The 14,466-nt window shown below is 36.7% G+C and overlaps 1 protein-coding gene across 1 annotated transcript in view; it reads left to right on the top strand.

Moving 5' to 3' along the window:
- Nucleotides 1-2,166: 2,166 nt before the first annotated feature.
- Smp_166010 (ankyrin repeat-containing, putative) overlaps nt 2,167-14,466 on the top strand; it is a gene marked incomplete at its 5' end in the record, with an annotated part of 67,855 nt that continues 55,555 nt past the window's right edge. The window contains 10 exons of the mRNA XM_018795131.1: nt 2,167-2,274; nt 2,311-2,401; nt 2,477-2,592; nt 2,919-3,063; nt 4,717-4,810; nt 5,282-5,413; nt 7,405-7,545; nt 9,652-9,806; nt 11,717-11,919; nt 12,920-13,084. Coding sequence (XP_018646998.1) covers nt 2,167-2,274; nt 2,311-2,401; nt 2,477-2,592; nt 2,919-3,063; nt 4,717-4,810; nt 5,282-5,413; nt 7,405-7,545; nt 9,652-9,806; nt 11,717-11,919; nt 12,920-13,084 — 1,350 coding nt within the window. The remainder of the gene's footprint in view (nt 2,275-2,310; nt 2,402-2,476; nt 2,593-2,918; nt 3,064-4,716; nt 4,811-5,281; nt 5,414-7,404; nt 7,546-9,651; nt 9,807-11,716; nt 11,920-12,919; nt 13,085-14,466) is intronic.

The following is a 14,466-nucleotide window of genomic DNA, read 5'->3' as shown; positions in this document are numbered from 1 at the left end:
CAGATCGACTTTCGAAAAAACGGTTGTGCTTTTTGGTGTGGCTGTCAAGTCGTGAATATGAGGCAGGGGGTGACGACCGGTAATGATTTTCGTATTCAATCGCCTATAGTCACCAGTTGCACTCTATTAGCTGTTGTCCTTCTTAGGGACCATGTGCAAAGGAGGTGGTCATGGACTGTTCGGTGACCAAATGATTCCCAAGTCTATCATATGCTCAAATTGGTTTTGGGCAACCTTCGCTTTTCGATTGATGTACTTTCAAAAATACAGGCGGTTCTGTAGTCTTGATGTGGTGTGCAACATCTCGGGCTATGCATTATAATCTCTATCGCGTTACGCAGGTCCATACTAATGATTGGCACAGGAGCATCCGCAACAACGAAAATCCAGTGAATAGGTCTGTCGACACCCATGTTGAGATAGACATATCACTTGACGTGTGTAGCGATCGGTTTCCAATTGCTGCCTGTAGGCTGAAGACCAATTCGTGCAGACGGTCTATAGATTTCGTGAGAACTCTTACTTCTGCGCCCGTGTCGACGAGATAGCGAACTTCTATCATCACGTCAGTGATGTATGACAAGCGGCTACATCCGCCGGCTACAGTAGCTGTTAACGCGTGCCGGTGGGGAAGCCTAACATGAGGTTCTTCATGTCAGATGGTTTAAAGATTGGGAAATAGCACCTATCCTTGCGATTTCTAGAGGACTTACCATACTCACTGCAGAACCAGCACCAACCAGAATTATCTGCTTGTCGCAGCCCTGAGACAGATCATTTTCTTGACCGGCTTCCTAGAGGAGCCCTGGAGGCGCCTACCATCATGATGAATATTAAGATAATGAGTCAGAGTATGACGAGGTTCTGTAACGTCATTTTGTGTTGTACGAGGCTTCTCATTGGCAGAACAAACCTCCGCGTTCGCAGCTCTGATGATCTCCAGAACCCGGTCGACAGATGCAGCCAGTTCATCTAAAGCACTACTTTGGGTTGCGTTAAAAACCGCCTTCACCTGCTGGGCAAGCCTAGACAAGAAGAGCTGTTTATACAAGACCTCGTCAAACGTCCGTTAAGCGTTTACCTCACGCATGCGTAGCAACATTTCTGTTTCCGATTTGTGTTGCAACTCGATGATGTGGAAAAGCTGGTCCAACCTTTTTCGATCGGTTAGGTTTTCACTTTTGAAGATAGCCTTCTTTAAAGTGTCGTAGCGTTTAGTGACATCATTAGTAAACATACTAGGTGTGTTTACCTGTTGAAATCGAGTGGTAGTGCATTCAATACTTTAGGGATTATTCATATGTGTCTTTTACGCCGTACTCTGAGAATTCAGCTTCTGCATTACAGAATCAGACTTTGACGTTATCTGTCCAGAATTGCATGATTTGAAAGGTGGGAGCGAAAGCGTCTTTAACTGAGACAACTTAGGTGTCTGTTACATCATAATGAAGACGAGATATAAAAATGGACGAGAAATATTTATCAAAACACAAAACGATATCACTTCATAAAAAGGATAATACCCAGATGTATCATGTTACAAAGGGGAACAGACTGACAGTTTATTGTTTGATGTACCAGATCACGTTGGGATGACCACTCGAGCTGCCACAGGTATTCGGAAATTAACAACGCCTCCATACGTAACACCCTCATAACCTAAGTATACCTAACCAGTCAAATCAGAAGTCATAAGTGAAGGGGTTCGAGGATATATTTGAAAGGCTGACGATATGTCGAAAAGCGTTTGGTCTTAGCCGGCTAGCAATTGCAAAGGATGCGTAGCACGGCATACACACTCGTGGTCTGGTGCAGATTTGTGACCGATCGTCTTCAGCTAATGTGTGTCTAGCAAAGCTAATTAGGTCGGCAGAATTTTGTGAACTTATTTACCACTACACTGGTTTTGCACTTGATATCTTCACTTTCAATTGTGAAAATTGGATCCTGGAGATGCAGTCTTCGATTTAGTAGCTTATACTGATCAAAATACTCGGAGTCAACACACGGAAATGAGCATTCTGTGGTTAGCGAGATGAAATCGGCTAAGCATTTCTTAGGTGGAGACCGTTGTTCGACTTAACCTCATTTACGTTGTTCAATCTTCAAGGCCTAGGCACTAGTCCGCCTATTTTGTCTAGGCGTTGTGGAGATAATAATGTACAAATGTCGGTCTTAGAAGCTGTACTACAAACCCTTAAAACCCTAAGGTTTGATAACTCAACGGCATCTTCGAATACTTCAGATGCGGAATATGAGAACTTGGAAGCATCTGTAAGTATTTTGATTGAATTAAGACTAATTCACTAGGAAAAACTTAGAGTATTTCACACTTTACCCACACTAGCCAGTAGTCTGGGTCCGGTGGATACACGTGAAAAACTCATACCTACAATCTCAGGTAAGTCTAGCTCTTAAAAGCCTTACGAGATATCGTATCATATCCTATGAATAACTTAATCCTTTTTATTTGTAGACGTTGTCTCCAACGCTATTGATGCTGGCGATGACGAAATTCTCATGGTTATAGCTCAAAAGCTGGGTTCTTTTGGTGATCTAGTTGGTGGTGCTGAACATATACCTTTAATTGTGGTAAGTTGTTTATGTACACGTTGAATCCTCAATAAAACATCCAAGTCCTTAAATTATGTCAAATTTGTAGTGGTTAGGGCCTAGTTTCTTTTACTTACACTTGAAGGATTCCTTTCTTTTAATTCATATTACAAAGTTGACATCAACCTGTCGGAGAGATACTGTAGTTGAACGCAGGTTAGTATGGAAGTATGTTTTAAATTCCATGTTAGGATGAATCGTTTCCCTGTTAGCTAAAAGGTCTCACAAATGATTCGCATTTTAGTGTAAAAGTGATTTTTTTTTACCATTGTGTTAATTTATTGGTGATATTTCTCTTCTCACAGCCCATCCTGGCAAATATCATATATTCCATCGAGGAAGTTGTTGTAGCCGAAGCTGCTTGTAATTCTCTGATAGCACTCCTTCCAAAGCTTCCAAATGATGTTGTGGATAGCACATTCGCCCCGATAATCCGTCACATTATTGAAGGTGAGTTCATATGCCTTATTCGTAACGTCGTCATTTTTTCTAAATACACTCGCATGGGAACGCACGTCAACGGAAAATTAACGTATCGTCAGTTTAGCTTCGAAGCATCACATCTAGTTCTAGCCTCATATATTGTCCTCTCAACTGATATTCTGACAACATTTAGAACCTGGTGCTTAACGAAGGACTTACTGATTCTTAAAACGTTTTGCCTAACTTTCCTTTTGGATTGTCTCAAGTTTAACTGCTCCAGCTTATTTCGTTTTCCCGAACCAATGGACAGTTTCCTTAAAGATATGTTGCTGAGTGGTGAATAAAAGCATTCATTTTGACCCTGATTTCATACTATGCTCGAGCACAAATGACCATAATAAATGCTTTCATTTGAAAGTCATGCTGACAGATGGTTTTGAAATAGTTGTAGAATAGACTTGCAATCACACAACAACTAAGTTTGTTTGGCAATTAAAATTTCCCACATGAGATTACTGATCTAACTATAGCTGTAATCCGAGTGTTAATAAATTCTGCGGTACAAACAAGATTATCGAGTGGTCCTGGTTTATGACAATTTCGGTCCTTCTGTGTGTCAGTTTACATTCGTGCAGTTATTCTTGATTTGTCAACTGATACTAATATAAACTTAATATAAGTTTAATTGTGTACAGATGGATTCTTCACTCTGTTTTCATGTGTAAGTAGCTAAAGAAAGTCCCCACAGAGTAGTGAAGGTGAGTTGTTTCTCAAAAATCTTATCTATTATTAAATGTTGAACAATTATTCCGACCAAGTTGAATGTTCGTATGTAATGAATCACTGGTTCAGGCACTTGATTTTTAACGAAGGTTACGTGCTCGGAACTTCTATGTACTGAGATTTAAATATTTATTTAAACATAAATATTGGTACAAAGGGGCACCAGATACATATGTGCCACACAAGTCTCATTCCATTTGTGTGAGGGCTGTAGTACTGCCCAGGTGCCCACAAAGAAGCAGGTGATTTTCTTAGGGGACCATACCCATAGCCTTTGATCTAAAGATCTGATTCACAAGGCAGTGGAGCATCGTGAGGAGATGAAGTCCCATGGTAGCCGGTGATCAACGATTGATTTATACGCCATTTGCTCCCTCAGGATATTGGCGCCCATGTGCACCATTGGTTTGGAACGAAGGCTTTCCAACTCCCCTAGGTGGACCCCCCGTGTCCACCAACCCGGTTAAATCTCCTATCGGACATCCGCTTTTCGTCCTCTCAATTTTGTAAACAACACCCTCGCCACGAGAATGCAGTGATTAGGACCTCCCTGGCAGAGGCTGTATACGCGTGGCCGTGTGAGAGTATTTGAAGAGGGAGGTTGGCCCCCCCCCCGATGTCGGCCGTACCAAGGCACGTTTGGGTTCGTCCGGGATAGCCAAATAACATCACTACCCATTTCAAAAAATGAATGATACAAGTCTAAGTACATAAATATTTTTTAAGGTGATGACTAAACCAGAGTATAATATTCTGTTAAAAAGTCGGTTTTTAATCTTATGATAGCTTTTGCTGTAGACGTACTGCATACTTCTCCAAGGTTATATATTTTAAGAATCCTTGATTCGTCGTTAGCATGTTTCATAACAGTAGTGTATATTTGTATTAATTTTCCAGAGGATCTTTATTGTGCTTCAAGAAAAGTGGTTACAAAACTCATTATTGCGTGTTATCCAATGGTCTCAGCACGAAATCAAGTGGATTTTAAGTAGTAAGTCATTTGATTTTCGTTTTTTGTTGAGTTTTGGTTCGGGAGTTTTTTTCGAATACGAACACAAAATCCATGAAAACCACTGACCATTAGTTCCATTCTGTGTCTGGTTGTTGTCTTGTTACTTATTCATTTTTATGGTCTAAATGTTTTGTATTTTAAAGGGTAGTTTTATATTTTATGGATTCTAGCTCTCTACTTCATTATTAACATTTAACCCAGGTGTGATTGGCCAATAATGTACAGAAATGGTTTAAGTAATTTCGTCAAATAATAACTTCAAGTTTTATTTGATTGCACCATTTTGTTTATTCTAAGTAATTTTAACAACTTTATGCTGCTTACATTTTGGTCGATATGTGATAGATATGCGAAATCATTAGAGTTCACTTAACATTGACATATTTCTTGTGTATAAATTTAATTTTACAAATTCTCCTTTCACTTCTTATATATATTGTATAATTTCAGCCGACTTTTCCATTTGGCTGATAGTGAAGATGAAGTCCCTTTAGTTCGTGCTGCTGCTGTTCAACAACTTGTTCCCCTTGCAAAACTTTTCGGTCCAGAATTAAAATCAGAACTAGGTCTGCTACTTGCAAGGTTTGTCAATGTATTGTTATTATTTTTTAACAGATATGCGCCTATATGTTTTACATTAAAAAATTACTTTAACCACATAGTTAACTCGTTTGGTTACGACAATATTTGCCAAAATCACTTTCAACTGTAAATGTTCTATGTGAAATATTTTTCATCTTTCATTTGTTAAACCTGATCAAGTCTTACAATAATTCATTCTAAACTCACTTTTAAGTTAGTCGTGATGTACCAAAGAATGTAGAATCAAATGTAGAACCCAGATGCCCTGGTACGGCCGAGAGTGCGAAGGGGCCACCCTCCCTCTCCAAATGCTCTCACACGGTGACGTGTAGACAGCCTCTGCCAGGGAAGTCCTACTTACTGCATCCTCGTGGCGAGGGTGTTGTTTACGAAATCGAGAGGACAAAAACCGAATGTCTGGAGCCTTAATCGGGTTGGTGGACATGGAAAGTTCACCTAGGGGAGTTGGAAAACCTTCATTCCAAACCAATTGTGCCCATGGGCTCCAGTATCCTGAGGGAACAAATGGCGTATGAACCAATTGTTGGTCACCGGCTACCATGGGACTGCATCTCCTCACGATGCTCCACTGCCTTGTGGATCAGACCCTTAGGTCGAAGGCTCCGGGTGTGGCCCCCTAAGAAAACCACCTGCTTCTTTGTGGGCACCCGGGCAGTATCGTAGCCCTCACACAAACCGAATGAGATTTGTATGGCGCATATTTATCTGGTGCTTCCTTGTACCAATATTTGTGTTTAAATAAATAAATAAAGAATCAGATCAAGTTATCAGTTTACTTTTCTGAAAGAAAACGAAATATCTAAAAGTCATTGCTTTCTGTTCTTTATAACAAGCGGATCTTTTAACTATCTACCTTTCAATGTTTTACTAGTTATATAATCAACTTTCATTAAATTCACACTTGTTAATAGTAAACTATTAAGTATGGTCATAAAGTTGGTGTTTTTCGCGAGTTGAATAGTTGCTGTTAACCGTTAGACGCATATGTATCTGGTGCCCTTCTGTACCAATATATATGTGTTTAAATAAATAAATAAATAGTTAGACATAGTTTATTTTAGTTATACTTAACATTTTTAAGATGTAGGTGTTCTGAGCTACGAGCATTAAGAAGTCTCATACTTAGTCTGATATCTTTGTAAGTCTTTTAATATTCCGGGTAAATTTCACTGATTCTTTAATTTATAGAAATAAGAGACCTCGCTCAGTATGAAGAATAAACACATGACCTTTGCATATCATATTGACAGTGTGAATTTTAGATCATATGCTCACTAGTGACTGACTTCAAGAGATATTTCCTTGAGTTCTAGTAGGAAGCAGTGACCAGTGGAGTTCAACCACGTCCGTTGTTGAGATATCAACTCACTGAAGACAATTGGTGAGCGGTTGCTCAAAATCGTGGATTGGTTGAAGCTAGACACTAACACCATCGGATGCCGACTCAGTGGTCTATCGGTCAAGTGCTCTGGCGCGAGACCGGTAGGTCCTGGATTCGAATGTCGCGAGTGCGGGATCGTGGATGCGCACTGCTGAGGAGTCCCATAATAGAACGAAACGGCCGTCCAGTGCTTGCAGGTTTTCCATGGTGGTCTAGTTTCAATTGACTCATGATTTCAACTATGAAAATGTGAATTTTATTTAAATTTGCCATCTATTCTATGTTATTCATATGGATCTTTTCACGTATTTGGTCTGTCAGTGGAAAATATGTAATTCGATAATCATTTATTGTTATATTGTAACTTACTTAAGCAGACAATTTCAATTTCCTAATATTCCATCTATTTCTGTGTTGAGTGAAACGAATTTGTACACTGTTGAAACTATACAGTCAGATGTCAGTTGTTCACGTTGTGGCAAGATATTTATTTTCTTAAAAACTATTTGTTAGTACTTTTTCCAATTTGTGAAGTTTGAACATTCTCAAATTTTATTAATAACAATTGTCTTTTCTTTGTATATTTCAGTTTAGTTTCTGATAATCAACGTGTTGTTCGAGCGGCCTGTTTACCACCTTTAGTAGAATTGGGACGTATGATTACAGATGCAGCAGAGTTCGACTCAACTGTTAGACCATGTATTGATAAACTTGCCGGGGATCCTAGCAGGTAATCAGTTTTTTTTTCACATATTTTAAGATGACCTAATAACTTAATAAGGATCCATACATCAGGCTATTAAGTTATACGTATTGTACAGCAACATAACGTTTTAGGTGAAAGTAATTTGAACCACTGACCATGTAAGCAGATTACTCGGTTACATAGATCTACAAATTTGCAAGATAAAGTATCATGAAATTCCATAACACGAAGCTGTAATCAACTATTAACTGGTATTAGTTTGTGTCAAATTCGTGTTATAAATAGTGCACATTTAAGTTGATCACAAACAATGAATATTTAAACTCGTATTTGTTCATATAACCGTTGTCATACTCTACTGTTGTATGTCCACAATTATTTGATCACAATGACTAAAATAAGCCATACATAATTAGATGAATCAGATAATGTTATCTGTTGTGTGGTATCAAACTTTCGCGTTGGTTGTCCCCTATATATATTTAGCATATCATCCATAAATCTAAAAGGTCAATTAAGAGAAGAGATAGGAAAATTCGTTATAAACAGATCGAGTTACAATCAATATAACTTGATAAATCATGTGAATAATAATGTATGGTAGGAGAAATGCTAAACTAAGATTGTACTACTGATAATGATAAGGATAAAGTTGTATGAAAAGAATTATGATAATGATGATAAACAAATAATTATAGAAAAAGATGAAGACACGTAAGAATATGTCTCTCTACACGAAAGTTCAAATGACTACACTGCACAACTATACAACTATTGAAATATATTCAAGTAAACAATCTAAGAAAACCGAATCCAGTTTATTACTTCAGTCAGGCGATGTGTGTGTGTGTATATGTCTAATCTTTAATTTAATGCAGACTGTATCTCATTTGAGAAAGACTGATAAAATTGACAAAAGTGTAATATTATGAATTGATTGAAGTTAGACATTAAAACCTCCGATCCAGTGGTCGGGAGGTTTAGGGTTTCTCACGCAAGACTAAAGGTTCTGGGTTCTGTTCCCTTTGCTAGGGTCGTGGTTGCGCACTACTGGGGTTTTCCACACTAGGACGAAATGGCCATTCAATGCATACAGGTTTCTAATGGTGGTTTATGGTGGTTCATCTTTTAAACTGAGAATTGTAATAGTTGAAATATCCTGATGACTAATTCAGATAGTGAATTATCTGTATGTTTAGCTATTTTGTCAATTTTAATTTAATAACCAACTGTTGGTTTGCATATTCATCTGTACACTTCATGCATTATATGGATTATTAATAATTCTTTCTGATTATATGAAACATTGATAGAACCAGTTTTTGGTTTGTAAAAGTTCTTACCATTAAAATCAGTCAACGATAGTTCTACTTCATAATAAATATATATTTGCAATAACCCAATCAGCAGAAAATTGTATTTCTGACGTTTCATGACTTAATGTAAGTCATTTCTTCAGAGAAGTAAATTATAGCTCTGCTGCGTAAATGAGAAAGGAGTCTCATCAAGTTTTGTTGCCATGTTGGTAGATGCAGACTACTTGGTTGGGGTCCGCGTGATCATCGTAACCAATGGTTGGAGACTCTAGGTGACATGGCTCAGAATCGATCACAATGACGTAGGTGTATACACTCTTTATCTTCCCTTAAACCTTGAGAATAAAATTGCTTCATAACTTTTTTCCTTCCTATACTATATCCTTATATACAACCTATCTTTTATATACTACCACCACTAAATTAACTACTTCTATGAATTCGGTGTTCATCTTGTTGTGCTAACGAGGTATGGCAACTTGGACGGATGCATATATGTGCCTGGTTCTACGTTGTAGCTGACTGACTGTTTATTGCTACGACAAGTTTTTTTACGATATTACTTCTTATTGTCGGATTTAACATTTAACATGTAGTATAGATGTTGAAATGATGATAATATCGTAAGACAGATACTTCGAAAAAGGGAAGGTATACAATCAGAGACTGATAATATGTAGGATAAAATCGATATTTAGAGTGAAAAAAAATTGAATGTGTTTAAATTACTTCATTGTAATCAGTTTTGTTATGATTTTTAAAAAAATTTCCAAAAACTACTTTTTCATTCAACACTATTATTTGCATTTTACAGAGATGTAAGGCGGGCAATGGCATCAGTTATCACTAATCTTCAAACTTTAGTTTGTAATCATGGCGGAGCTAGTCGATCATTGCATCAAACTATGTTAAATCTTCTAGAAGATAACGAAGTAGAAACGCGTAGAATTAGTGCTGGTCAACTGAAAGGTATGTTTTTTTGCGTATCTTTTTATTCTTCAACTTATATATCAGTTTTATTTTGTGTAGCCGTTCATCATCATTGACACCGTTATCTTGACTGATTTAACTTTTCATCTTGTTCATCTTTTGATATGAATTGTGTGAACTTGAATGGATGTGTACTTGTGCCTAGACCTTACGTTGTTAATAAGTGACTTCCAACTGTTCTCAAAGTATCTTTGTAATGCAAACGATACTTGTATCAAAACATGGATGTTGAAGTACTTTTTGATGGAGTTTTGTTCTCTGAGCTGGATGGTTTGGTCGTGGAGCTTTCATCGTCCTTCTGAACGACTTCATTAGCACAAACTTCGGGTAGAAGTGAAATCACCCACCTGAGCTACAAATCTCCACCATCTCAATGTTCAAGTACTGTATAACCAATGGGAACGGATAAATTCTACCTTGGCGAAAAAATAATGTATGCTTAGAAACTAATATTACTTTACTAACATTAGTTCTCAGGATTTCAGTCAATGTTTTGCCCCAAATATGACCAGTAGTTTTCAATTAGTTCATCCATACTTTCCTACTGTTAATCTGATTCCATTTTAAGTAGTTGATTTCTGTTAGTTAATTTGATGTATAGAACAAATAAAGCAAATTGCTCATAAAGTAATAAACAATGTCATGCTTGTTAATCGTATTCATCTGTTTAATGACTCCATATCGCATTACACTACATCTAATGCCAAGTGCCTTGAGTTAAGCGATATAACACTGCTTGACGACGGTTCCAATCCCTTAAAGAGCAACAATTCTCTTCAGATTCTGTAGATACACATTGACTTTGATAATGAATCCCAAGTACAGCGGATTATAGAAAAAGTCAAGGCTTCTTATTGATTGTTTTCAACTAATTAACACCAATGATTTAACTAACAATCGGTTCAGTAACTTGACATCATTATGTTTTTTATTGGTTTTGTTGACTTCACACATTGCCTCGACAAAATTAAAGTGATATCTTAATTTTCTTGCATTAGGCTTTAAATACTAATGTGTAACTGATACGTGACAACATACATGTCTTCCATTAGATGTTGTTCCTGGAATCGCTAGACTCGATTTAACATTTCTAGTGATAATCTCTTAACAATTTATAAACATTTTTGCACGCCGTCAACAAGTTGCAATCCAACCTATTTTATGACTGTACAACACTAAAAGAATACTCATCTGTTTAATAAGTATACGAACCAGAATGTAGGGAATTTATGACTAAAATGGGCTGTCACATTTTGTGCTTTTCAATCTCTCACTCAGTCTGTCCGTATGATTGCTGATAAACTAGACGTGGGAAATCATTCTGTGCATACTAATCCAGTACAACATTTTGGGTTGAGGAAAATACGTGAAACAATGATTCCACTCAAGAAACTAACACCTGGGGACTTTCAAAGGTAGTGCAAACAATGGATACAGAGATGAAGAAAGTATATTGTCACAAATGGGTGGTATTTAGATGAGTTTAATGATGATATATCTCTATTTTTTTTAAATAAAGCAGTTATGCCTTCAATCCACGAATTATTGGATAGACTATCTATCCTTTTAAATTCATTCAGTATTGTTTGTTTGAATCTTCCCATCGATTTGTTAGGACTGCAACTGATCAGTCTCTAATTGGCATATGTGCATACTGTACGTATTGCCTCGATATAGCCTTAATTCACAAGCATGGTAAGCAGAGATGGATAGTGGCTAGCAGTGGAATCCAGGACGCGCGTTTCGTCCTATTTCGGACTCGTCAGCTGGATGTACCTGCATCTCAGATTTGTTGATGTTCACTCTGGGACTCGATCTATCCTTTTAATTGAACTTATCCCAAATATTATAGTGGTTCTAATGATTGTATCCTTACCATTTTCTTATAGATTTTTGTCTTGCAAGCCCCAAAGATATTCTTGTTACCGTTTTGCTACCGCGCTTACGTGAACATTTATCAATGGAACGTGAAGAACGAGTTCGTTCTGAACTAGTTCGATGTGCTGTTGGTTTATTACCATCTATTCGTCGAGAAGATTGTCTGCCTTTAGTACAGCATATTTTAGGGTTTTTAAATGATACAAGTTCACAGGTTAGTGAGAGACTGTCGTTTGTAATTTTTTATATCTAAGCATATTTTAATAGATTTTCACTGTAAGGATGTATGCAAATCCAATCACTAAGGACAAAAAAAACATTTTTCATATCAAACGGACTAATGACTTCCATATGAATTAAAAAGTTTTTTGAACTTTACTAGGTTATATGATCTGAAAAGCATTCAATCCTACATCCTCTGCGTTAGCTTATAAAGACGTTAACTAAGATGATATCTCAATCAATTGAACTTATGATTAGTTAATATGTTCATTTTGTTCTTCAAATAGCCTTATTTGATCAATTGGACATATGGAGTTACGTTGATAGAAATGATTAAAAAGTTAAGACAGCATCCAGGAATATATCGGATGCTTCTAATTGAAACTAGTCTATCATCAAATCGTATAAGATTCGTGGCGATGCTTCTTTACTAGTCCGTGATATATGTTCTGTATGTTTTTGTGGGGTTGAATATATTTCTTTAATATCTGTGACATTTAGTGTTGTGATAGAAGGTTACTACGTCACTGTCGTACAGACAGTAATATTCCTTTATTAATCTAAAATTGATACTTCAATTTTATTCAACCCATAGTTTAAACATGGCTTGTGTACAAACTTCGAGAAGCTAGTTATATCCTAGTATGGAACTCCTCAACCGTGCGCTTTAATGACCCTTTTAGTAATCAAACCTGGAAACTTTAATTCTCTTGACTAGCGCTTTCCTTTTTCATCACTAATTCGCTATCCATTGTTATCCATAATACCTGTCTTACACCATATGACTGAATTTTAGACAACAGCTTACTATAAGAACTTCGTCATCATTAGTCATATGTTTAGGCATCCTGAACTGAAACATTAATGCAATTGTCCAATGTTCCTTTGGTTAAATTTAATGTTTAATGTGAACTATAACATTTACTTTCTCTGCCTTTGAAATATTTGATTCATTTAACGGTTGTATCACTTTTAATCTATTTATTTTTCAGTCCAAACAATATGTGTTCGAGCATTTTTCTGAATTAGTAGCTTTAATGCCTGCTAACGAGATTCAGTTGACTTTATTACCAAGTCTTCTTCGTCTTTGGCAAGATAAAAATTGGCGTGTTCGTCTTGGTGTTGTTCAATCAGTACCTTGTTTATATGATAAGTTGGTAAGATTTGTGTTTTTGTATCCGATATTCCTTGCCGTTTGAATCAATTCGTTGTTTCAAAAGAGTCTCCATAATATTCTTAAGAACTTTGAACATACTTGAGTAAAGTTGAATCTGACGCTCCGAAATACCTATTTTTCTGTAGATGATAGTGTTAGAAAAGAATTGACTTGTTGTAGATAGTATTGAAATTGTCGTTCGAATTATCCTTGCTCTCCCTGCTAATGTACCAAAGTTTCAAAAACACATCAAAATTTTCGACAAATTATATCCTCATTATATCATCGTCAACCAAGTCAGTCAGTCACAACATAGAACTTCGTACGTACGTACATCAGTTCGAAGTGCCATACCACATTAGCACAGAGATGCATTGTCGATTCAAATTCCATAGTGGTAGAAGTAGTAAGAGTATGAGCATTAATGTGAAAGATTAGGGTTTGAAGATGTTATTGAGGGAGTATAATCCAGTGAAATAAATTCGGAAAGAGAAAAAAGATAGAGACATGAATAATTCAGAAGATTAGAATTTGGTAGAACACAAAGAGTGGATGCAGTTTCGCCATTGCAAGGATTTTGAGCCATGTTATTCAAGGTCTCTAACCATCGGTTGCTATCATCTCGCGAATCCCAACCAGGTAGTCTACACCTACCAGCATGGCTCAGTCCACTTGCCGATGCAACCCGATCCTGAAGTAACATTTTGCATTTCGAAGGGGAGAATCGCATCCTGAACATGCCTGCATTGTTGCTTATAGTGGTCAGAAGACTCTGCACTTTGTCACCGTCTTCACCAAACAAAACTGTCATCGTCAACCAAAGCCACAAAAGTAAACTTTCTTAATTTCTTTTATATTGTACATTGTTGTATACTGAATTAGAGAGTTGTTAATGGAGTGGGGGGGAATGAGTAGTTCCATTTTGTAGGTTTTGTATGATTAGGTTCGATTTCTAAATGTATCCTAATTGTAGCGACCTAATCTCTATTACAATACGACTGAAGTGTGTGGTTTTCACTTACTACTCTCTTGTAGTTTCATTGAGTATAGTCCAAATTGATCTTAGAATTTCAAAATATTCCTCATTTCATTCTTATGCACATCGTGAAAAATGAATAATTTTTTCCACACATGAGTTGTATTAAAACTTAATTGAACTGTCTACTTAATCAGAATTGTGAATTCTTTACCGAGTACTACAAATTATTCAGATTTACAACTACAGAGTTGTTAGTTGAATATTGTATATCCTATGCCAACTTTACTCAACCATAATAAAAGTTATCAATGAACAACTATTTGATCCTAGTTGAGAGAATCCTTAAGAGTATGTACATACACGACCTTACATAAAATGTTCACTAATTCGATCGTCAGAACGAT

The sequence above is a fragment of the Schistosoma mansoni genome, assembly GCF_000237925.1.
Source record: "Schistosoma mansoni, WGS project CABG00000000 data, supercontig 0181, strain Puerto Rico, whole genome shotgun sequence".
In the NCBI taxonomy this organism is placed as follows: domain Eukaryota; kingdom Metazoa; phylum Platyhelminthes; class Trematoda; order Strigeidida; family Schistosomatidae; genus Schistosoma; species Schistosoma mansoni.
This window is presented reverse-complemented; position numbering and strand designations above follow the sequence as displayed.